The sequence below is a fragment of the Mustela nivalis genome (genome assembly GCF_964662115.1).
Source record: "Mustela nivalis genome assembly, chromosome: 10".
Classification (NCBI taxonomy): Eukaryota; Metazoa; Chordata; class Mammalia; order Carnivora; family Mustelidae; genus Mustela; species Mustela nivalis.
In genome coordinates, this window is record NC_139029.1 from 99993589 (window position 1) to 100019609 (window position 26021).

Below are 26021 nucleotides of genomic sequence, written 5' to 3' on the forward strand. Positions count from 1 at the left end.
TAATTATAAACTACAGCCTGTGGAATGCCAGGTCTCTTCTAGAGGTGTACCTGTATGTCTGTCTGCGCCTCAGACACAGAGAACCACAATCAAACACAGGTGCCAAAAAAAAGCTGGCAGGGACTGGGACACCTATGTTGGCAGAAAGAGAGTGAAGGTGTGTTTGGTGGGGAAAAGTGAGGGAAAACAGGTACAAAAAGCACTGAGAAGATGGTGCTAGTAGGATTTTTCAAACTATTAGTTCTCTTTCTTAATATATATTTATCAGAACTTTTGTAAGAAGTAGCTTAAGGCTCAGAACTTTGAACACACTGAGATTTAAAAGAGATCCACTGACATGCTTTAAGGAGTAAATATGAAAGCTTCAAAGAAAGTTTAAGGAACAAATTTTTCAGCTCAAAGAAGAGAAGATTCAGGAATAGCTGACTCTCAGAAAATATAGGAAGGATTATGCAAAAAAAAGGGGGGGATGGTGATGCTCATCTCTCTGTCTCCAGTGACGAAGCTCAGTTGTAGCAGAAGAAGCCCGTTCTCATGGCTATTAAAAATAGAAACAATTTTATAAGGATATAGTGAGATTTCTTTTCCTGGAAATCTTTAAAAATAGACTTGACATCCACTTTTCTAAGTATAACAGAGGTACATCCCCCTGAAGTACTCCTCACTCCATGTCCACCTGGGGGGCACCATCAACAAAGGGCTCACTCGAGCTTCTCTCTTAAAACCAATCACACGTAGGGACCCCTGGGTGGCTCAGTGGGTTAAAGCCTCTGCCTTCAGCTCAGGTCATGGTCTCAGGGTCCTGGATTGAGCCCCACATCGGGCTCTCTGCTCTACAGGGAGCCTGCTTCCTCCTTTCTCTCTCTCTCTCTGCCTGCCTCTCTGCCTACTTGTGATCTCTGTCTGTCAAATAAATAAATAAGATCTTAAAACAAACAAACAAACAAACAAAAATACCCAACCAACCACATGTGAGCAGAGTGAGGCCAGGACTGGCTGAGACCACACACCTGCTTCCACTGTGGGCTTTTGCAGAAAGCACCATGTGCAGAGTGTTGGGCGGTGGGCTGGTTCCCCGCAGTGCACAGCTATGTGGGAGGGGGAGAGACATGAACTGGCCCTGCTTGCAGAGGGTGACAGGTTCCAGGGGTGCTTATGGCAACAAGGAGAAAGTTTTGTCTACAAGGCGACAACTAGAACTGGCCTATGCCAGATAAAAACAACGGATTTCCAGGTTGTTTGTGAAAAACAAAATCTGAATCTAAAGCTATGATGATCTTGGGATGCCTGGGTTGAGCATCTGCCTTTGGCTCAGGTCATGATCCCAGGGTCGTGGAGGGCTCTCTGCTCAGTGGGGAGTCTGCTTCTCCTTCTCCCTCTGCCCCCCACTTGTGCTTTCTCTCTCTCTCTCTCACACACACATACACACACACACTCCTGTACCAAATAAATAAATAGATGTATTTAAAAAATAAAGCTATGATGATTTGAAGCCCACTGTGTTCTGTCAGACAAAGAGAACCAGGCCCTTGCTTCTGTAAGCCCACACCAAGGCAAGAGCAGAGGACTCTCCCTTTTCTGGCATTAGCAGATGTAACAATTTCTTTAGAGAGTCACAAACGGGCAAACTTATATCCTCTAGTTTGTGTGATTCCATGAACATCACACACCATACGGGTCACCTCCTTGGTAGTGAACAAGCCTCCCTCTGGGATCAAGGCATAGAACTTGAGTTGGCGACCAGCAGCATAGTGTACCGGGAGCTACAGAACCAGAACACATAGCCTTGGGGTCTTTGGTGAGAAGCAATGACAAAGGAGAGTTTCCTATGTGATATGATGGTTGGGATGTAAATTCTTCACTATGTTCCGAGCAGCTGTCAAACCTTCCATGAAAACACCTCACCGTGATTCCCACCTGAAGTAAAAGCTCTGGGATGGAGACTTCTTAAGATCCCTAAGCCTCCCACACAGGGCCCCAGCAGCAATGTGTTCGTTATGACCCACTCCACACTGTTGGAAATCACTGGCCAACTCAGGTTTTGACAAGACAGCTAGTATGTGTCAGGTGTGCTAGTGCAAAAAAAGGGGGGGGGGGAAGGCTGAGCAGTGCCTGGGTGGCTCAGTGGGTTAAGCCTCTGCCTTCAGCTCAGGTCATGATCTCAGGGTCCTGGGATCAAGCCCCACATCAGGCTCTCTGCTCAGCAGGGAGCCTGCTTCCCCCTTTCTCTCTGCCTGCCTCTCTGCCTACTTGTGATCTCTCTCTGTCAAATAAATAAATAAAATTAAAAAAAAAAAAGGCTGAGAACCATCCTTCTCTAACATAATTTCTACCGAGGGACAGAAGTCAAGCTAGGTAAGAATGCACAGCAAAGCTACAAATATTATAAAAATACCAAAGTTTCCTAAAGATGTTTTGTTCACAGTTTAAAAAAGACTGGGAACATGTCTATTGTCACCAACAGAGAACAGCACTCTTACTGTTGCTGCTGTTATGATCGGGGGGTCCCAGGGGTATAGCTGGATATGCCCAGGGTGCCAAAGCTGTCTCTGAGAACCAGGGACTCTGACCTCTGATCTATGATTGGCCAGAATGGAGTGTGCAAATCTGTAGCCCTGGACGGAGCTTCTCCCTCTGCAGAGCTAAATGGTCCTCCCCATCATCAAATAAACAACTCTAGCATCACCAGTGCTGCAGCCCAGACACCCCAGATGGTAGCTTAATCGCCTGAAAGAATTAATAGTGCACCTCTAAGCACATTATTCACCCAGAGAATAGTTCAGGCAATGGGAAGAATCTGGCCTATTATAGCCCACACAATCGCTAAATAATATGCAATCACAGAAATGAAGCATGGCATATGGTAATCTCTCTACTATATTGAGATTCATTGTAATAAAAGTGCTGTTCAAAACCCTTCTGTAGAAATCTGGAAGGCATACCTTTCTTTTCTGGAAGAAACATTATAATAAGACAAGCCAGTCCTCCTAGACACAGAAACGCCGCTAATGTCCGCTTCCGACCAAACCTAAACAACAGAAAGACGTTACACATTTCTCTTGAGGATCTTATAAATTCATCTGCTTTGTCTCCTAAACCTTCTTCCTGAAATGTCCCTGCTTTCATTATATATGCTTATCGTTGCTTAAGGAATGGGTGGCAGCTGTGACTGACCAGGACATAAAATACGGAGCCATCACAAAACCGGGGAAAACTGGCCGGATGGCAGGACCGAATGACGAGTGGGGGGTGGGGGGAACACAGAACCATTCTACCGACTTCTGTGAGGGTTCACATGCTGAATGCTCTCCATCTTACTTAGTCCTCACAATAAACCTGTAAAGCATGCGCTGTGCTCTCCATCTTCCAGAGAAAGAAAATGAACCATGGAGACCTGAGTCTTTAGCTCACTTCTTCTCGTGACCTGAATCTTGGGCAGCTCATTTTTAAAATTTTATTTAAAGTCAATTAATTAACATATAGCGTATTAACAGTTTCAGAGGCAGAGGTCAGTGATTCGTCAGTTGCATACCACACCCAGTGCTCATTCTATCGAGTGCCCTCTTGAATGTCCATCTGCCGATTATCCCATTCCTCCCTCCCCACCCGCTCCCCTCCAGCAACCTTCAGTTTGTTTCCTATGATTAAGAGTCTTTGATTTCATCTTCTTTCATTTTTCCTTCCCTTCCGCTATGTTCCTCTGTTTCGTGTCTTAAATTCCACGTATGAGTGAAATCATACAACTGTCTTTCTCTGACTGACTTACTTCCCTTAGCATAATAACCTCTAGTGCTATCCATGTCATTGCAAATTTTAAACACTGTAAAACAAGGCTCTCTCTCTTAAAAGTACACACTGGAAAAAAAAATTTCTTGTGAGTATGTCAGAATTAAGTGACATGGATTGCACACTTCATCAAGGAAACTAATTTTTGAAGAATTGCTGGAGGCTTGGATGAAAAGCACTGGCATTAACGAGACTCCCTTCACGAGGGGCCTGTGACTCGACAGGTCCCCTGTAGGAACTGCCACAGTACTTATAACCTGTATAATAATTCTGCCAGGGAATTTTAGAAGCCCAAGTTTAGGGATAAGTACGCAAAAGCTTACCTGTCGAAGCCATCATCTGTCAAAGTCATCAAAGTAACACGTGGCTGAGACTAGATCTGAACTCAGTGGTAGTGGCTGGGAGACAGGACGACACGTGGGTCTCCGGGTCATTGTGCCTCATTTAACATCAGTACTGAGAACCTTCCAGTGGACAGGTGCTACGCCAGGTGGGCATGGGGGATGCAAAGCCAGAGAGGCTGCTTCCCAGGACGACAACCTTCTAAACCCTTTGTAAGGGGCCCTCAGAGGTGGGCAAGGAAGGTGTGACAACACAAGGGAGGGGCGTCTGGCTCACTGAAGGTGATGGGGACAGATTTCTGAATATGCAGCCTGACTCGGCTCTTGGACCGTGGTGACAGCAAGCTCAGTCCTTAACAGAGGGGGCAGCATAGATGACCGAGACTGCCCCCAGAGAAAAGCTGAACAGATTCTACACCCACCCTTCATAATGCCCTGAGCCCACCACCCATGACAACAGCCCCAAGGGTAGTGCAAAAGGAATGCTGTTTGGGTGAAAATGATGATTTCTGGAGAACGGGAAACAGCACAATCCAGCTGATTCACAGTGAATGGGATTTTCAGTTGCCCTGGTCAGGGCTCAGTAACAGAAGCGACCTAATGGGGAAACTGAGGAAATGGAGTTCTCTTATTATAAAAGAGAATTCTTTTTTTTTTTTTTTAAAGATTTTATTTATTTATTTCACAGAGAGAGATCACAAGTAGACAGAGAGGCAGAGAGAGAGAGAGAGAGAGGGAAGCAGGCTCCCTGCTGAGCAGAGAGCCCGATGTGGGACTCGATCCCAGGACCCTGAGATCATGACCTGAGCCGAAGGCAGTGGCTTAACCCACTGAGCCACCCAGGCGCCCCTATAAAAGAGAATTCTTTTAAAAAGTAGTAAGATACCCCATGAAAAAGTAGCAAAAGCAGGATGAATTCCCCCCCTCATTGAAGTCGAGTGGGTCTTAAGAGGTAAGAAAAGTCTTTTCAGGTCCTCCAATTCTATGCTTGTGTAAGAACCTCTACATGACAGGGGCTGGGTCGACCGAGCTCCTTCTATACAGAGCCAATAATCCTTTCTCTTGGGGATAACAGACTACCCACAGACTATCCAAAACCCGGTGGTAGTGCCTTTTAATACTGGATTAAAAACCCACATAAATATGAAACCCAAGCTATATCACACTGAAAAGTGAATTCCAACTGCATTTAGTCTGAAAAGAATTCTAATCACCCTGGAGTGCTGAGCGGATACTGCCTGTCGACAAAGACAATGATACTTAGGTATTTATGGATATGAGAGTGTAATCCTATGTGGGGCCCTCCATACTCAATTCTACTCACCATTTCTGGTTAATTAAGTAGATGCAGATAGGGTAAGACGGAATCTCTATGAGGCCAGACAGGGCCAGGTTGGCATAAATATTTCCGCCGAGATCCCCTGTGCTCAGAGTGAGGCCGTAGTACACCAAGCTGCACACGAACCTGCAGTTGGGGTGAAAGACAAGAAGGCCAACAGGAAAAGCACGTGAGAATCTGCTGGAGAAGGTCCAGTCACTGGTTCAGTATAATGTCATCTGTCTTAAGCAATCAGCTTGGCGTTCCCACAGACCTTTCCATCCCAACCTAAATGTATTCTTGGAAGTGGTTGAGTGATGCCTAGACGCTCGCTAAAGCAGATGTGTAGCTACTCCTGGAAGAATGCAGACACCGTCTGTCCTTCCATCAAGCACACCTGCATTCAGCAGAAGACAATGACTATTCTCGCTTTATTTAATCCAGCAGTTTATAAACACTGGCCGCAGGCGACTGCTGTGTTATTGTCCAAAAGACTCTAGGAAAGAGCTCCCGAGGGGAAAGTCAACAGGGCATGGTGTTGAGAGCATGTGCTGAGAAGTGACCAGATGGTCAGTGGGTCACCTGCAGGCCAGAGATGACTGGCCCTCCAACCTCCTGACCAGGTTCTCGACCCACCCAGACAGGAAAGAGAAAACCGGGAGCCCAGCGGAGGCATGATCCTCCAGGAGGGTCAGCTGAGGAAGGACCTTCGGAGAAGCCATCAGTTTATTTCTGCGTGCTGTTTCTGCAACACTTGGGGATAGGCTCCTAGGTTGCGGGCACTGGGCTGGGAACAAAGGAGCTGGGGGAGGGGGTTGTAAGCCGACCAAAGTGCCAGCCTGAAGCTCCAGGTCGGGGCTTTCTCAAGTAGAGGGAAGAGAAGAAAACAAACACCTGTGCCTAGGAAACTGAATTATTAAAAACAAAATGAAACAGAACAGAACACACAGAAACAAACCACCAAAAGTAGGCTTTGCTGGTTCTATAGAGGCATTTTGGAAACTACACATTTTTTTTTTAAATTTTTTTATTTATTTGTCAGAGAGAGAGAGAGGGAGAGAGAGTGAGCACAGGCAGACAGAATGGCAGGCAGAGGCAGAGGGAGAAGCAGACTCCCTGCCGAGCAATGAGCCCAATATGGGACTCGATCCCAGGACGCTGGGATCATGACCTGAGCCGAAGGCAGCTGCTTAACCAACTGAGCCACCCAGGCGTCCCTTGGAAACTACACATTTTTATACAATATACTACAGGCTTTGGAAGTCCATCAGTTTTCACATTTTTGCAATTCACCTGATGGGTGTTTATTACAGGGAAGTTTCTGTTGGCTTCCCTTTTGTTTTCCTTAGAAAAAGTCGGATTAGCTGTTGCTACCACAATGAGATCAAACAGGAGAGGGGAAAGCTTTCTCTCCATCTTGCCAAAACAGCCAAATGAGCCAGGTGCCCTGGGCTATTAAGAAGGCGCTGCAGAGAGCAGGAGAGGGACGGGAGCAGAGGAGAGGGACCTCTGGGGCTCGACTGCTTAGAGGGGCCTCCCTCCCTGGCAAACAGCTGGCCGCAGCAGCTACATCCCATTATAGCTCACTGCGTGGAGCTGTCACTCGTGTACTAAGGATGATGAGCGGTGTCGAAGCCATGACATCATATGTAAGGATGCAAGGTGACACTGAGCTGTTTTGCCTGTAGCACCTACCTTGTCTGCAAGCAGTAAGCTAAACAAACATAAACCCATGCAGCTTTCTAAAGTATTTAAAAAATCCTATCTTCCCACAGTAGATTTCCTCCTCTGCTATGCATTGTATGCAGCAGTGTGTGTCTACTCTGCACTTAAAATAGAAAGCACCAGGGGTGGGGTGGGGGGGCTCAGTGGGTTAAGCTCCCACTCTTGATTTTAGCTCAGGTCTTGATCTCAGGCTTGTGTGATCGAGCCCTGCATCCTGGGATTCTCTCTCTCTCTTTCTCTCTGCCCCTCCATCCACCCTCTCCAAGCTCACTCTCGCACATGCTCAATCAATCAATCAATCAATCAATCAAAGAGAAATCCCAATGAAGTCGTTCCAGCCGTGGAAACACACATATTTAAACACAGCTGGGATGGCAGCAACTCAGGCACAAATAAACAAAACCAGTTGAGGACACGAGAGGTGAGCAGAAGCTGCCAGTAGTGGGTGAGCACGGTGGGGGGGGGCGGGGGGAGCATGGGCGGATGGTCCCAAGGCAGGAACTCCGCTCGCGAGGTTCCTTAATGGCAAGTTGGTCATTGGGATGCGTAATTACAGCTATTAAAATCATTTCAATCCTTCTTATGGGCCCCAAGCAAAATTTAGAATGCTTGCATAATATTTAACAGTATAGTTAGGGCATCAAAGAACTATTTAAAAAGGAACGAGTGTGGGAAATAACCAAAGGAACAGATGTGAACCGTGGAGGTACCATTTTACTCCCAGGTAAGGGCTGCCTTCAAGGGCAGACCCACAGAAAAGACTTCAGAATTTTACAGCATCTTCAAAAACAACAGCCGTTATGTGGAATGACACTGTCTCTATAATTACGTATTTTAGCATGTGGAGCCCAGAGGGGAAGAGGTTCATTTGAGAAGAACTCCTTTGGCTGTGTAAGATAGAAAATAAACGGATGTTCTCCCCGGTTCCTAGTCTACTTTGTTTGTCTGTTTTTTATCCCCTGGAGGCCAGAATCCAAAAGTTAATCTGCGTCAAAAAAACCAAAAACCAAAAAAAAAAAAACCCAAATCCTAAACACAAGAAGTAAATTGTCCTCAAGAAGTAGGCAGAGGGTTTGACTGTCTATATGACATGCAAATGTGGAGTTTTATGGAGCCCAAAGCACCTGAATATATTACGTAAATGTCTGGAATAAGCCGAACTCAGAGGAGTAGCTTCTACACTGGGTTTTCAGGTCTGGCTTTTCAAAGTTCCCCTAATCTCCATGTCTCCAACCGTGCGTCCTCTGTTCCACATTTCTTCTGCATCTGGGATATTCCAGCACGGTGCTGGGTCTGTGGGGAGGGCGGCAGAGGGGATGCCCTGGCCCCTAATCACAGAGGTGGCAGCCTTGCCTGGCTGGGTGGAAAAAGAGAATCACGATATAGCAAAATATATTCACAGCTTCATCCTGTCCATCTGCTGTTTTCAACAGGTTTACATTGAAGATCACTTTCATATAAAATGATTCTCCTTAATCCCCACATGAAAATGTAGGTTTCTACGCAGCCTGCATGCAACTACATGCCAACCACAGTAAGACAGTCCTTCGAGCTGGTAAATACGCTGTTCACACCCAATCCTGGGCCCAATCTACAGCAACCGAGCACAATGGACGGGCATACCTAGGAGATACTGTGGGTTCTAGACCACTGCAATACAGTAGAGCAAGTCAGGTGAATATTTTGGTTTCCCAGTGCATAGGAGAGTTATGCATATACTATATTGTAGTCTGTTAAGTGTGTAAAAGCATTGTGTCTAAAAAAACAATGTAGATACTTTAATTTAAAATATATTATTGCTAAAAAATGCTAACCATCATGTGGGCTTTCAGCGAGTCATCATCTTTTTGCTGATGGATGGTCTTGCCTCGCTGCCGACGTCTGCTGGCTGAGCAGGGGGTTGGGTGCTGAAGGTTGCGGTGGCTGAGGCAATTTCTTAAAGTGAGACAAGACTGAAGTTTGCCGTGTTGACTGACTCTTCCTTTCATGAGCGATTTCTCTGTAGCATGTGATGCTGTTTGATAGGTAGGACTTCTTTGAGAACTGGAGTCAGTCCTCTCAAACCCTGCTGCTGCTTTGTCAACAAAGTAATATTCTAAACCAGATGTTACCATTGCCAACAGTCTTCCCAGCAGGAGTAGATTCTATCTCCAGAAATCACTTTCTTTGCTCATCCGTAAGAAGGTGACTCTTCATCCGTGCAAGTCCGATCATGAGATCACAGCAGCTCAGTCCCGTCTTCAGGGTCCACTTGTCCTCATTCTCTCGCTGTTTCTGTCACATTTCCAGTTACTTCCTCCACTGAAGTCCCGAACCCCTCCAAGTCAGCCACGAGAGCTGGAATCAGCTTCTTCCAAACTCCTGTTAATGTGGATATTTTGACCTCTTCCTATGAAACATGAATGTTCTCAATGGCATCTAGAATGATGCATCTTTTCCACAGGGTTTCCAATGAACTCTGACCAGCTCCATCGAAGGAATCCCTCTCTCTGGCACCCATAACTTACAAAGTGTATGTCTTAAATCATAAGATTAGAAAGTTGAAATGACTCCTTCATCCATGGGCTTCAGAACAAACGTGTTGGGGGGCATGAAAACCGTATTCATCTCACTGCCCATCTCCCTCAGGGCTCCTGGGCACCCACGTGTATTGTCAGTGAGCAGTAATATTTTGAAAGGAATCTTTTTTTTTTTTTTTTTTCTGAGCAGTAGGTCTCAATAGTGGGCTTCAAATATTTGTAAACAGATTTGAAAACAGTGCTGCCATCCAGGCTTTGTCGTTCCCCGTAGAGAGCACAGGCCCCAGCATGCTCACGGTCGGTGAGCACTGGCTTCCATTTTAAGTCACCAGCGGCATCAGCCGCTGTCAAGAGTGTCAGACTGTCCACGTACTGACTCTTCTTCTCCGACAATAGAAGTCCTACATGGCATCTTCTTCCAAAAGAAGGCTGTTTCACCGACATGGAAATCTGTTGTTTAGTGGAGCCTGCTTCATGGGTTGTCTGAGCTGGATCTTCCAGAGAACCCGCTGCAGCTGCCACGTCAGCACTTGCTGCTTCTCCTTGGCTTCTCTGTTACGGATATGGCTTATTTCCTTAAACTTCATGGACCAAACTCTGTGAACTTCAGACTCTCCTTCTGCAGCCTTGCCCCCTCTCTCAGCCTTCACGGAATTGAAGAGAGTTAGGGCCTTGCTCTGGATCAGACTCTGGCTTAGGGGAATATTGTGGCTGGTTTGATGTTTTAACCAGACCATGAGAACTGTCTCCTAATATATCAGCAATAAGGCTGTTTAGTTTTTAATCATCCATGTGCTCACTAGAGTAGAGCTTTTCATTTCCTTTAAGAACTTGTCTCTGATGCATAACTTGGCCAATTGTTTGGTGCAAGAAGCCTAGCTTTCGGCCTACCTTTGGCTTTTAACATGTCTTCCTTGATAAGCTGGGCCATTTCTAGTTTTTGAATTTCAATGAGAGACATGTGACTGTTCTTCTCACTTGAACACAGAAAGACCATGGTAGGCCTAATTAACTGGCCTAATTCTGATATTGTTGTGTCTCCAGAAATGGAGAGGCACCAACGAGGGACAGAGCTAGAGAAATGGCCAGTCAGTGGAACAGTCAGAACCCACACAACATTTATTAAGTTCACTGTCATATACAGATGTGCTTTGTATCCCCGAACAATTATAATCATGACCACAAGGATTACTGATCACAGATCACCATGACAAACAGGATACTAATGAAAAAGTTTGAAATACTGCGAGGATTAACAAAATGTGACACAGAGTCACGAAGGGAGCAAATACTGTTGGAAAATGGTGCCAGCAGATTTGCTCGATGCAGGGTTGCCGCAAACCTTCAACCATGAAACACAGAGTATCTGAGAAGCATAGTAAAATGCAGAGCGCCTACACAGTATGACCACACACGTGTACTTCATGCCTGTATGAATTGCCCGTCCACTTTCTTCCCTTCAGCTTCATTCTTTAAGCGGAGTCATCTTGAACCATTCAGTGCGATTCACGTGAATGCTGAGAGCATGCTGAGAGGCGGGTAGGAATAAGCTACACGAGAAAATCAGATTCAGAGACTATCTGTTCACGCCCTGATTTGCACAGGTGGCTCGCAGTCCATCATTTCACACTCCCGGGACTCCATTTGTACAAGGAACAATACTGTCCACCCACCGGGGAGTGAGCGAGCGAGCGAGTGAGAATGACACACAGAGTACAGGATGGGGCATGACAACTGGACTGTGCTAGCCCACCAGCCTGCTGCTAAAACCAAAGGTAGGTACTGTAAATTCCTATTTAGAAATTCTTCTAATCTGCTTGCTTTCCTCTTTTTTGGCAGGGGGATGGGGAGGCTGGTGGTGTGGGTACTTAAATATTTACATGAAAGAGCTCAGGAGCAAAGATGTGTTTCTGCTGTCTATTTACTCAAGTTCAGTAAACCTGCCATCCATAAACCGTCCCTCCTCGACCGGGAGGGTACCATGAAAGCGGAGTGGAGCGCGACACGGGCGTCAAGAGGCAGAGGACCTGTTCTTGAGAAAACCACTTCAAGCTGACAAATCAGGTAAAATTTTCTGTGAGCCTAAAGAAGGAACACATCAACAGCTCTTTAGCAACCTGAGTTTAAGATTGGGACAATACCCCTCGGGAATAATTACCAGATGAACATCAGGGTCAGTGTGTGCCCCAAGAGGATGCGGTAACGGAACAGATCCAGGAAGCTTCCGGTCTCTCTGTGGCTCCTGCTGGATGGGTAGGTTAGTGAGAACGTACACTTGAGCTTGCGGTTCCTCCTGGCAATGAGGTACAGAGCCGCTTCAGCCTCACTCAGTCGACCCTGGGAGTATAACCAACGAGGTGATTCAGGAATGAATCTGAAAGAGATGTCAGTAAAGGCTGTATATTCATACAGGAAGGAGACAATTCGCCTGAGGAGTATGTGGACTCCCTCACCACAACCAGATTCCTTGTGAGGGTTAAAACTACCTCTCCCAGTGACAGGTGAAAGACAGAGGGGCCACTTTCAACAGCATGCCGGGGCTAAAAGGCAGCGGCTTTATGAAAGGAAACCAAGAACATACTTCAAAAACAGTAAAAAATAAAACAAAAAACAAATTAAAAAAGTAAGCAGTATGCATTTCCTTTTAAACAAATTTAAATAGATGAACGGCAAGTTAAGGCTCAAATACTGAGTGACACCAATTTTTCATAAAGCATGGGTCATAAAGCACTGCCCCCTTTCCCTCCAACTTCCCTGCTTTCAGAATTGTTGATAAGAGAGAGGGTTCTTAATCCTAGCCAAGTGTGAGAATACTACTACAGAGATGGCAGGTGTTTAAGTTCTGACAAAGCCTCATAAAGAAGATAATTTTTATTGTCTCGTCAGAAAAAATAGATTTTTAAAACATGATTTTAATGTAGCAATATGTTATTAAGAAGGCAGAGATTATTTGAAGACTCTACATAAAATCAAACAGGGTTCATCACATCTCAACTACTTTCAAGCATTTCCTGCTTCAGAATGCTCGAATCGGTTGACATGCTCACTTTAATATGTCCTCAGGGTATTTCCTGCCCCTAAGGCCTTAAAGAATTAAAGTCATCTTCTGGTTAACTTCCAGGTACCAAATAATTATTTTCTGCTACAACTACGAAGTATTGAACAGTTATATTGCCACTAATATTTTCCAGTAGTTTTAAGACTTGGCTCTCTGATGTGCCCTTTTCCTCTGCACACTTCTTTTTTTTTTTTAATTTTTATTTATTTATTTGATAGACAGAGAGAGATCACAAGTATGCAGAGAGGCAGGCAGAGAGAGAGGGGGGAAGCAGGCTCCCTGCTGAGCAGAGAGCCCGATGTGGGGCTTGATCCCAGGACCCTGAGATCATGACCTGAGCCGAAGGCAGAGGCTTAAACCACTGATCCACCCAGGCGCCCCTCCTCTGCACACTTCTGTGAACACGGCTAGAGGACTTGTCAAAGACAAACGGGGACAGGAACAATGATACCTCGTTTACTAAATATAGCATTGAGTACCTTTTGGTCTAATGTGACATTATTTGCTTAACATGAAGCTTCTATCTATAAGTACCACTGGCCATTGAAGATGCCTTCTAGAATTCTCCATGCCTTCCCATAGGCATAGTGACGTGGTAACAAATGCCATGGAATTTGGAACTTCGTGGACAGTCAGTCCATCAAGAACCACTTACTAAGCACTTTCATTCTGTATCCAGCAATGCAGTGGGTGCTCAGAGGAAACAAGAAGGTGGGAATCGTCCCAGAGCTTTGCTGCTGGGGAGAGAACATTCGTGCACATCTGATCGTCAACGAAAGCAGGGCCACAGACCTTCTACGACAGCCTAAAAAAAATCCCTTGATTTACAGCTTTATTACCATTCGATTATTGTTACTAATACACAAGCAGATGATCAAGCAAAATAGTGTTAAGCTGGAAGTCAGGTGTGCTGATCAACTAGTGGTTCCACTGGCCCTATTCACCAGGCAGCTGACGAGCCACCATGTAAACCACGTGATGGACTCTAAGTCCGAATACAAAGAACATAAAAGAAGCCTACTATGATGAGCACAGAGAGTAGCCCTGGGAGGGAAGAGGAAGTGGGACACCAGAAGTCTGTCGTAATGAAAATTAAAACCGAGGGGGACGGGGAGGTGAGAGAAAAGAGACAAGGGAACCGCCAAAATACTAACAGTCACTATCTTTGGGTCACTTAGCTCACTGCCCCCTTTCCCTCCAACTTCCCTGCTTTCAGAATTGTTGATAAGCATTAATCATGTTAGAATGTTTGTAAACTGCTGTTACATAAATGTTTACATTACTGGTAAATGTTTATAAATCACTTTAGTACTTGAGAGATTGTCACGCTTTGGAAATTTGGAAATTCATGCATAAATAAACCATTTATGCATGGAAAGGGTCTCTCTCACACACGAACCGAGGACCTCACACATCCCCACACTTGGAGAAGCCAGGAAGTTCCCTTACACAAAGGCTCACCTAGCTGCCAACGGATGGACTTGGGAGTATAAACTCCAACGTGTGCCGATTCTGCATATCAAACAGCAAGACGTGCTTTTAAAAGAGCAGTCTTTGAACATGCTGCATGTTCTAGGGCCATCTTTGGATGCCCTAGGTGCTAGGGCCATCTTTGGATGCTACAAGGTGCTAGGGTGCATCTTTGCATGGTGCTAGGGCCATCTTTGGATGCTACAAGGCTAATTTAACAGTGTTGTCTCTACTCAAAACATGTCCTGTGAATTTCTCAGAAGGTAGAAAATCTTTGTAAATTATGGGGCTCTGATTTGTAGAGTAAAACTGTTTAAATCCACGTATTGTGAAAGTGAGGATTTTTTAAACTACGCACTAATGTTTCTAGTAAAATAAAATAAAAAAAAGCAAGGTAGGACCCTAAAATAATGAGTTTTTCTTGTGTTACTGACAGCTATTTCTGAAGACTGCAGCTGTTTTTGTGTCCACATCTGTCCAGTGGACCTGAAGGCCCTGGGCATCGGTGTTGGGGGACACGTTGACGGAGCTGAGCAGCCTCCAGGGAGGGAGCCCCTTGTGCAGAAGAAGCTGGGCTCCAGCATGAGGTGGAAAGAGAGCCCTCAAAGGGCGTGGGGTTAGTGCTGGAGAATTCAGAAGCCAAAACAAATGACGGGCAGCTGGAGGTGCGTTGGGGAGAAGTTTGGAGGGGGTGGCATTTGAGCAAACCCGGAAGGTCAGGAGTTAACTGGGCAGACTGGAGGGTGGGGTGTGGGAAGGGCCAGGGCAGCAGTGAGAAGGGCAAGGCAGACAAGCAGGACAGGACACGCTGATGCAGAAACCGTAAGCAGATCGCTGTGCTCAGGACACAGGATATGGGAAGTGGGCCGAGACACGATCAGAGAAGATACACTGCAGGTTGACCACTGGCAGGCCTGATGGAATAAATAGATATATATTTCAGGTTCACAGGCTCTTTTTTCTCTATTTCCTGTTTTTTCCTGACCTAAATTCATTTCCCAGGGTATGGAGTCCCCCGCTAGCACTGGGGCCATAACAAACTCAGACCCCATTCAGAAAAACAGGCAGGGGCGTCTGGGTGGCTCAGTGGGTTAAGCCTCTGCCTTCGGGTTGGGTCATGGTCTCAGGGTCCTGAGATCGAGGCCCAAGTTGGGCTCTCTGCTCGGCAGGGAGCTTGCTTCCCCCTCTCTCTCTGCCTGCCTCTCTGCCTACTTGTGATCTCTCTCTGTCAAATAAATAAATAAAATCTTCAAAAAAAAAAGAAAAAAGAAAAGACAGGCAGAACAGCTCATGCTATCCATCAGAGTCGCTCTAAAAGAGAATTATTAGCTATTTAAAAAGAAAATTCAGGGACGCCTGGGTGGCTCAGTTGGTTGGACGACTGCCTTCGGCTCAGGTCATGATCCTGGAGTCCCGGGATCAAGTTCCGCATCGGGCTCCCAGCTCCATGGGGAGTCTGCTTCTCTCTCTGACCTTCTCCTCGTTAATGCTCTCTCTCACTGTCTCTCTCTCAAGTAAATAAATAAAATCTTTAAAAAAAAAAATAAAATAAAGAAAAAGAAAAAGAAAATTCATTTGTTAACCCACATTTACATGACAGCTTATTAATACAAGGATGATATTATGCACTCATTTATTCCAAAAATTTGTAATACACAAACTAATAAAATGTTATCAGTTTCCCTTTATGGTAGAATTATCTCGTTCCAATTCATATAACTAAATGCATTTAATACATTTTGCTTTCTAAATACAGGTAAACTTTCTATTATACTCATTCTTTAAAGTTTATTTATTTAAGTAATTTCTATACCCAGCGTGGGGCTCGAACTCACAACCCCAAGATCAAAAGTCCCATGCTCTTCCAACTGAGCCAGTCAGGTACCCTACTATTATACTCATTTTTGCACTTAATTCTCTTATTTCAAAGAGAATACAAAAACAGATTTCAGTTCAATCCTCAATCTACCAAATCTCAATTAGTAGAACTTGAATAAAGAAGGACTATATTAAAGATGCATCTGAAGGGAAATTCTACCACAGATATCCCTCACTTTATGGCACAGAAGCTGATACCAGCTTCTGAAGATTTTATTTATTCCCAAGATTTTAATGATTAAAAGTAGAGGTCTGATACTTCAGGATAAAGCCCTTCATAAGCACATTAAAACTTCTGATGAGATAAAACTAAAAATTCAAACTTCTTTTTCTTTTAAATATTTTATTTATTAGAGAGAGAGAGCACACAAGCAGGGAGCAGGGAGCCTGATGAGTAACTCGATCCCAGGACCCTGAGACCATGACCCGAGCTGAAGGCAGATGCTTAACTGACTGAGCCACCCAGATGCCCCTAAAATGTCAAACTTCTTTTTTTTTTTTTTAAGATTTTATTTATTTATTTGACAGACAGAGATCACAAGTAGGCAGAGAGGCAGGCAGAGAGAGAGAGAGGGAAGCAGGCTCCCTGCTGGGCAGAGAGCCTGATGTGGGGCTCAATCCCAGGACCCTGGGATCATGACCTGAGCCGAAGACAGAGGCTTTAGCCCACTGAGCCACCCAGGCGCCCCTAAAACGTCAAACTTCTTAAGAACATCATTAAAATGATGAAATAAGAAATGGAATAGTATTACTTCTTTGTGACTAAAGATCAGAATGTAGTATAGTATTTATGACTGAAACTGGACTTCTAGGCCCCAACAAGATGGTCAGTATTTAATGTTCATTTTATGAAGAACTCTGTAAATGTCTCTTAAGTATTTGTTTTATATTTGTTAAATAGCCTGAGGCTATTTAGGGAAGAATATTAATAAATAATACCATTCTATTATATATTATGTAATATATATCATATAACAAACACTATCAATAACCTTATTAATCAAGTGTTTGCTACGGGAAGAAAGACCTGGTAAAAGGGTTTCCAGTTGGTGGCTTGCCGTACAGTGTTTAGAGCACCACGGTAATCTCTGAGATAGCTGTTTGCAGCATCCCGTCCTGACCAGGGAATCACCCTTTTACTGCTTTAAGCCCGTCCACCCAAAGGATTTCTCCCGTATATGAGAGTCTTCCTGTGTCCACAGTTCAGGCCCTGAATTAAGAGTCACCTGAAGGATGGACAGGTACAGCTCCACACGGGCCACGAATGGACTGCGATATCCGCAGCATCACACCTGAGCCGGACGCCTAGCCCTCGACCTGACCCAGCCTGAAGATCTTCAGGCTCGAGGCCTTCGGCTTACCAAGTCAATAACTTGAAGGTTAAAAATGCAGGCTATGGAGAGGTGACTTGACACAAGGGACACCTGCGCCCTGAATTAATCAAGCACCTCTTCCCAGCAGCTGTCCGGCACTGGGGTGCTTGCGGGACAGCTCTTCACCAAGGTCAGCTCAGGCGAACTCCGGAAAGGGAATAACGCCGCTCATTGACCACGTCCTCTTAAGACATTCCTTCCGTGTCTTAAATTAAACCTCTAAGAGGAAACACTACTCACAAAGACAGAAGGAAGACCACCGTTCCCTGCAGGTTCACCAGAATGGCGAGGGTCCTCCAGGAGCGGATGAAGTACCCCAACAGGGCATACTGGGCAATGCCGACCGCGAAGAAGAGGCCACCGATTGACCCTAAGTCCGGGAAAAGACGCCTGTTACTGGGGAAAGCACCTTCCATACCACCCTTCCCGACCCGAGGCACAGAGGCAACGCCTTCCTGGGGGGTGGGGGGGGGCGTCAGCAGAAAAGAACCTACACACACAGCAACTGTCAGACGAGAAAAGTGGCAGAGGCCAGTGAGTGAGGGAACAGGAGGAAGGACAGGCGAAAAACACAAACCACACATGGTCAAGATGAATTTTAAGGGTTTGCCCAAGTGCTTTCTGCACCCAAGGCTGTGCGGACGTCCACCTGCGCATGCTCTGAAGCTCAGAGAGATGCTTTGCTGGCTGGCCCGACGGTTTTTAGGTCATGAGATTATCGAAATGCTGGGACTTCATCTTATCAAATCTTCCTCTTAAATCACAGGCTCCTCCTCAGCTCTCCCTCCTGCCCTTCCCCACTGGGTGTATCAGCACCAGATACATGACATTTTATAGCTCTCTATTTCTTGTCTGTCTCCACAAAGCCTGGATTTTTGCCAGCAGGCTTAGAGGAAAAAAAAAAAAATCACCCATGGGATTGTGAAAAATTCTATGTTTTTAAAAAAATAAATGCTGAGATGGGTATTAAGTCCCCCTGGCTTGCCAGATATACGTGTGAATTTACACCTCTGACTCACTTTCTATAACTGCTACTACCACGCGTGTAGCAGTACCCGCTACCATTTATCGTGCATTCTACTTTTGACATATGTCGCCCTACAAAGCAGGTACCGTTAGAGCCATACACAAAGAGGAAACAGCACAGAGAGGTCAGGGGTGCTGTCTAGGACACGGAGCTGTGCACAGGGTGGGGTAAGCCTGCGAGCTGTCCTCGTCCTCCCTCTCCATCCTCCTACGGAAAGGCAGGCTTCTGTGGGGAACGCACAGCAACAGGACCTTGTTGATCTTGCTACAAGAACTTTCTACAAGAATTCTATAAAAGAACCATGTTCTTGTTTTCTTGCCCAGGGATGATCAATTCTCTAGCCATAATGACATGTCTACTCTGTGCCCTAGTGAGGGAAAGGGGGGAGCAGAGGGAAGAGTGAAGTGGCAGCATGTTCAGCACACCAAATCCAAACATGTGGTCTGATAAGGAAGGAAGTGGGGATGCTATGATTTCCCTGGAAATTTAAGATAATCAATAGCTATTACAGCTTCATTACAGGGCATCAGACAGCACCTGGCTTCCAAGAATAACAGTTTCTGTCATTGCTCAGAACAGCTCCGAACACTTGGTATCCACTGACAACAATGTAGTCAAAAAGAAGACAGCCCACAGAATGGGACTGTTCCAGAGGGACCGAGTTCAGACCCTAGTTCTGCCACCTACTGCTGTGTGACCTCAGGCAAAGCACTAAACGTCTCTGAGCCTCAGTTTTCTCGAGGGTAGTTGTTAGTTTAGCATGAAATAATGCCTGCTATACAAATATACAAATACTAGCTATACTATCCTACTGTGATATGGTTATAGCTGTCTATACCCATCTATTACCCTCCCTCCAAAATGCCACTGGGAAGCCTCCCAGGGTGAGTACCTACTATAAGATACTGTCTACCTAGCACCCTATCTAATTCCAAGAATACCCCTTCCCTCTTCTAGAGAGCAGACCTCCCCTTCCTTTATCCCTGTGGTTCAAGACGGGGCTGCCCACCACAGTTCCACTTACTGCAGGGCCTTGGCTGGACCAGTCCAAGCTCTGAGCCCAGATTTTAAATACGACACTTGGTAGTAAGAGCTGAGGGCTACAGGGGCCTATCCCTGACTGCACAGAGAAAGCTTCTCAGGGAGGACTGGGGACAGAAACAAGAAGCATTGGACTTCCTGGTTCTGAGCACCTCTGAGGCCTAGACCTTCAGGGGTTTGGTTATATTAACCACATAATTTCCCTTTATATACAGAGACTCATCAGAGTTGAGGCTCTGTCCCCTATAATCAGTAAGAGTTGGTATCGACTGGGTATGGTAGACAAAAGGACAGGATCTGAATGCGTCTCGTTTAATGACCGTAAATGCTGTGATGACACTACCACAGACAGAGGTCCCGGAAGGTAAAGGTTTTAGGAGAAAGAAAGCAATAGTTTTTATTTGAGGGTCCAAGCGACATTCAGATCTCATATCCAGCAAGAAGCTGCACATGTTTGCCTAGATATGACAACAGAGGTGGTATGGAGATGCAGATATGGGAAGGCTCTAGGTTATTTAGTCAAAAAATTAATTAAGTGAACATTTCAAATCACTCCTTTTTGCATGTTATAATTCTGGAGTGTCACTGGTGGTCTTCTGTTTACAGGCTATTAGATATTGATCCTATTTGTCAGATTTCCTGTTTCTTTTAGATCATTTTCATTTTCAAGTGTGCTACGTTTGTTTGATTCACACAAGTAAAAACTAAATTTCAGTAGCTTAGACCTAATTTTCGTAAATTGTACTAGCAATCCACCCAGTTGCAAGCAAAGCCATGAGGTCCTGCTGATTCCTCTTTCTCTCCCCACTCTGACCCTTCAGCAAGTCGCTGCCCCACCAAAATCCAGCTCACATGGCCCACTTCCCTACTCCTCTCCCCACACTGTGTTTGAGCAAGCCCCCATTGTGTTTCACAGGCCAACCACAACCACCTCCTCTATGGCTCTTCAATTTCTCCTCCTCCAATGGGCCATTTTCCACACCTCTGCCATAGCTGTCCATCTGTATCCTATCTGATCCTATAACTCTATTTAATAATTCTGATCCTATAACACTATTTAATTCACCCACTGGCTTCTTACTGCATTTCAAATAAAAACAAGTTTCTCATTTAGCCCAGCACTGGCCCGATATCAACTGGTCCTCCCAACTTGTCTCTCCCCTGCCCAGGAGATAAATATTTAATAAAATACAGTAAGAATGCACTGGGAAAGGAACGTCTAGGCTTTCTTACGTCTGTGCCACTTTTCAGTTTAAGGTGTAAACAGTTAATATCCTTCTAAAGAAACTGACACTCCTGGAACAATCTGGAGGCAAGCTCACCATCTATGAGGCAGGCCCCAGGGGAGACTGTCTACAGAGCAATATGAATAAAATGACTTGTTCCAGGTCATAGAGAACAAACTTTGGAAAGCAAATCTAATGGTGAGACGGAGAGCCTCAAGTCCAAGTGCATTTTAGCCTCTGGGGTTCAACCGGCTCCCTGAGAGGTTTTCCGGGGCAGCTCACCATGTCTGTCATGTGCACAGAGTGAAGCAGTACCTGCGAGTGCCCAGTAGGCGGTGCCCACACATTCGTTCAGCAGGACGAAGGCCACCAGCGACATTCCTCCGTTCATCACGCCCACCAGGAAGCGAGTTATTGCAAAGATCGCATAGGAGGGGGAAAACCCATTTGCAATAGCAAATAAGATGTCAAGAGCAAAACCTAGAATTAGAGGAACAGCAGTCAATAACCCAGACATAAAACAGCATTTGATCAAAGTAATAAATTATACTAAATTTACACCTGTAAAGATAAATCTCTGTAAACTTAAATTTTTCTAAGCTATGCTTTTATAAAAAAACATTTTCTCTTAAAAACTATAAAGAAAAACTAAGGTTTATCTTTGTTCGTTACAAGTTGATAATCTGTCACTCATGCACAGTTTTCAATTATTCACCACAGTGTGGGAAATGGAAAAGTCCCAGCTCAGGCTCAGCTTGTTAAAAGAACTATGCTGGTTCTTATAGAGCATATTTGAAATGAACCAACAGACAAGATACAAGGAAACAGATCTCATACACTGGCTCAGTTCTCTTTAGAAATGTGGCATAAGTTAGAATTCCAGAGTTGCCAAAAGGACCATCATCTCTGAAAAGCTTAGGTGCAAATACGTGGCCTTCCCCAGGTATGCTGCTGGTGCCTTGAAAGCGCTTGGCCAGAATCAATTCTGGCTACAGTGTGGCCTCGTGCTAGTATATTAAAAAATCAGTTCTGTTTTCTACATGGCAATTTCTGGATAACATTAAAGAAGTAAGTCCTCTTATTCAGTGCATGAACACTCTTAACTGATTACCTGTGAGATAGACTTTTTTCCTTCCAAAGCGATCTGAAAGCTGACCAAAGGAGATGACTCCCACAAACACACCACTGAAGAAGAAAGAGCTCGCTGCACTGACTTTGTAAGATCTGTTGGCAATTAAAAACCACTAAAGGAAGAGAAAACAGAAAAGACATTGAGATCATGGAAAAGGTGGATGGACTGTTAGCTATTAAAAAAATACAAATGCACAACCAAAACTTGTACACTGGAAACTCTCTACCGTAGAGTGGTAGAACACAGTGTGGTAGAACATCTATTCTGGACAATATCCAAGGAGGCTTTGTCTTCAGAAACACTAGAAATCATTATTAGTATAATATGTTCCTGTAATACACATCTTAATACAGCAGTAAATATGGTATATAATAGCTACTTTTATTTACGCATGTCCCTCCTTACAGATCTTGAGAGAAGGAGCTGTGACCATCCATTCCCATTTCTCTGCTGCCCTAATATACTTATAGGACATATATGAGGCAATCAATGAATAGTCCTTTTCACCAATAAGTTAACGGGTTTTAAGCCCCCTTAGCATTTTTCTTAAAAAATTGATCATAGAATTACCATATGATCCAGTAATTCCACTTCTGGGTATATGCATAAAAGAAGTGAAAGCAGAGATTCAAACAGATATTTGCACCCTAGTGTTCACGGCAGCATTATTCACAGATGTCAAATGAAGGCGAACCAAAATGTGGTAGATACACACACTAGAATATTATGCAGCCTTGAAAAGGAATGAGATTTTTGGCAAGCGAGGTCATGATGAACCTTAACCTTATGCCAAGAGAAATAAGCAGACAAAAAAAGACAAATATGGTATGATTCTGCTTATGATGGGTTATTGTGATTTATAGTAAGAAATCTCTATTTAATGTTCCTGAAACCCCTGTAATTTCCTACAGAAGAGTCATAGGGGCATCTTTGGTTATGATATTTAAGTTTTGATCCCAGTTCCTGAAATAACTTCAGAGTGTTAAAGGAGAAATGGGTGTCCTTTGTTATTTATAACAAGCCTCTTTCAACCACACTTGAGTTTATTTAATGAGGTGACTTCTGAAAAGCCCCTTAGATGGGGGCTGGTTGCTGGGGAACCAACTCCATGATTAGACTAGGGCTGGAACATTCAGACCCATGCGGGAGGGAGGATCCCTGCCCTGCCCTTGGGGGAAGGGAAGAGGGACCGGAAGTTGAATTAATTATCAATGGCTAATTATGTAATTATTTATCAATGATGTCTATGTAATAAAGCCTCCCTAAAAGCACAAAGGGATAGGGGTTTGAGAAGCTTTCCAGTTGGTGAGCAGAGTGGGGATGCTGGTAGAGTGGGGCCCAGGAAGGGACCGGAAGCCTGCTCCCCTTCCCACATGCCTTGTCTTGTGCGTCTCTTCCATCTGGCCGTTCCTGAGTTATCCTTCATGATAAACCAGTGATGTAGTAAGAGGTTTTCCGGAATTCTGTGAGCTGCTCTGGCAAATTAATCTATCCGAGGAGGAGACTATAGGAACCTCTGATCTCTGGTCACTCAGAAGCACAGGAAACAATGTGGACTTGCAACTGTCATCTGAAGGCACGCACAGGGTCAGCCACGTGGGACTGAGCCTGGAAATTGGTGGGATCTAATGCTACCTCCAGGTAGAAGGTGTCAGAACAGAGTCAAACCGTAGGATACCCAGCTGGTGTGGCACAGCTGTGTGACATGGGAACCCACCACACTTGTCCCCACAAACCCCACCTCACACATCTGGCGGAGGGAAGGGTCAGCAGTGAGACAGCAGACAGTGATGGAGGCATGGGAGGAAGGTGGTTCCTTCAACAGGAGTTGTCAAATCCAGAGACTGCAAGTCAAATAAAGGCTCCCAGGGGTTGGGGAATTGGGGAGTTGTTTGATGGGTACAGATTTTCAGTTTGGAAAGTTCTAGAGATGGACAGCAGTGATGGTTGCATGACATGAGTATATTGAATGCCACTGTACCTTTAAAATAGCTAAAATATTACATTTTATGTTATGTATATTTTACCACAATAAATAAAACCAATCCCCCTTCACAGCCCCCTCTCCTGGAGTCCGTAAAGACAGGCTCAGAGAGCGTCCCAACATGCAAAAAGGTGCCCGCCTTGGCTGTCCCTTCATCTCTTGGACCTCCCTTCCCAAGCTCCAACAAGCAGTCATTAAGACTCAGAGCACATCTGACTTCTCTCGTATTTCCTGTCAGACCGTGATGCTGAAGATCCTGACCAGACAAGCTTCTGGACATCTCTCTGCAGCAGTACCAGTAACAAAACTCATAAAACTAGGACAATAATATTCACCGGAAAATAAATGAGGATAATGCCCCCTCCCTAATGCTGGACTTGACTTCTAAATTCCCCCATTCTCCACACACAGTTTTTTTTTTTTCTTTTCAGATTTTATTTATTTATTTGAGAGAGAGAATGAGAGAGGGAGCGCGAGAGGGGGAAGGTCTGAGGGAGAAGCGGACTCTCCCCTGAGCAGGAAGCCCAATGAGGGACTCGAGCCCGGAACTCCGGGATCATGACCTGAGTCAAAGGCAGTCACCCAACCACTGAGCCCCCCAGGCGCCCTTCACACGCAGTTCTTAACGAGGTTGGTTAACTGTTTTTCCCAGCCCCTCGTGGTTGAGAAATCATAAACTGTGGTGTCACTGCTTTTAGAAATAGTAATCAGGATGTTACGGCTCCCGGTGGAAGTCATGGTACAAATAAGGGACGGAAGCAGTGTGACAAAAATCTGAGAAATGTTCAGACAGTTTTTCACTCAGGTATTCAATAAATTGATTCATTTCTATTGAAGATTAATGACTACACTTAAGCACTGGCAATACAGATGTGGAGAAGCTGGACATGGTCCCTTCCCTCAGGGAGAGTAAGTGCCAGGAGACTAAACACAGAGGGAGAGACTGGGAGGGCACCTCTTCAAATAAGGTATTCAGGGAGGGCTTCTCTGGGGAGGTGACGTTTGCTCCTAAATGATAACGAGTGACCCTCTCCTCCAGAAAGCTGTCCAAAGAACATGAGAATAAGTGCCCTACTCTAAGGTGAGGCGCCCCCAGTGCACCCCCAGTGGGGGCAGTATCATGAGGCCAGACAGGTGCACTGGTGTCAGATCACACAGGGCCTGGACCACAGTGAGGAGCTGAGGTGTTATTCCAGTGCAAAAGGAAAGTCCTGGATTATTGGATGTAAGATTCTAAGGATCACTATGGCCACTCTTAGGGAATGCATTATAAGAGACAAGAGAGGGAGCAGGGAGGCCAGCGCACTACGTCAGGAGACCATGGCAGCTTGGATGAGGGTGGGAGCAAAGGGGATGGAGAATTATAAGCACTTAGGCTGGATTTTGAGGGCAGAACTGGCAGGACTTGCTGACAAATGGCAGATGGTGAGGGATGGAGAATCAAGGGCCACTTGGTGGATGACCTTTACTGAGATGAGGAAGGTGGCAAGGGAGATCACGTATGTGGTGGGAAAGAAAGAGCTTTGTTTGGACTTGCAGAGGTTAGGATGTCTATGAAACAGCCAAGAGATGATGCCAAGCAGATATCTGGACATGAGTCTTGAGCTCCAGGGAGAGGTTATGAGGTTTGAACCTATAGAGAGGGAAGAGGGTCAAGACTGGGGACCAGGACGCTTCCAAGTTCAGAGGCTGAGTAGGAAAAACCCATTATAGAAAACTTGTAAGTAGGACTCAGGGAGATAGCCAGAAAATGCGGAGGAGTGTGGTGTCACAAACGCTCTAAGAAGAAATCTGATTCAGGGAGGAAGGGGTGATCAAGCATGTGGAATGCTGCTTTAGAGGTCAGGTAAGATAAGGACAGAGATGAGCGGTTATATTTAGAAACAAATGGACACTTAAAAATAACAATTTCAGTGAAGTGTGAAGGGAAGCCAGATTGGAGACAGGTGAGGAATTGGAGGAATTGGAGAATTGCTGGCAGCCGCCGTTTACAAAATGGTTTCCATAAGTTTTGCTGTGAAGAGGAGCCAAGAAATGGGACAGTGGAGGGACAGGTTATCTGGGGCAAAGATGATTGGCTTTTTTTGTTTTTATTTATTTTTTTTCAAGATTTTATTTATTTATTTGACAGACAGAGATCACA

General features: G+C 45.1%; 1 protein-coding gene across 5 annotated transcripts in view; it reads right to left on the bottom strand.

The window, feature by feature from the left end:
- SLC22A15 (solute carrier family 22 member 15) overlaps nt 1–26021 on the bottom strand; it is a 79702-nt gene that overhangs the window by 16807 nt on the left and 36874 nt on the right. For 3 of the 5 annotated variants that reach the window (XR_014299242.1, XM_082684954.1, XM_082684955.1), the window contains 6 exons: nt 21874–22006; nt 21078–21242; nt 17709–17838; nt 11848–12063; nt 5452–5592; nt 2943–3028 (listed from right to left, as the gene is read on the bottom strand). Coding sequence is in view for 3 of the 5 variants with exons in the window: in XM_082684954.1 (XP_082541080.1) it covers nt 2943–3028; nt 5452–5592; nt 11848–12063; nt 17709–17838; nt 21078–21242; nt 21874–22006 (871 nt within the window). In the remaining 2 variants the exon portion in view is untranslated. The remainder of the gene's footprint in view (nt 1–2942; nt 3029–5451; nt 5593–11847; nt 12064–17708; nt 17839–21077; nt 21243–21873; nt 22007–26021) is intronic. The other 2 variants (XR_014299241.1, XM_082684956.1) reach the window with 1 other exon arrangement.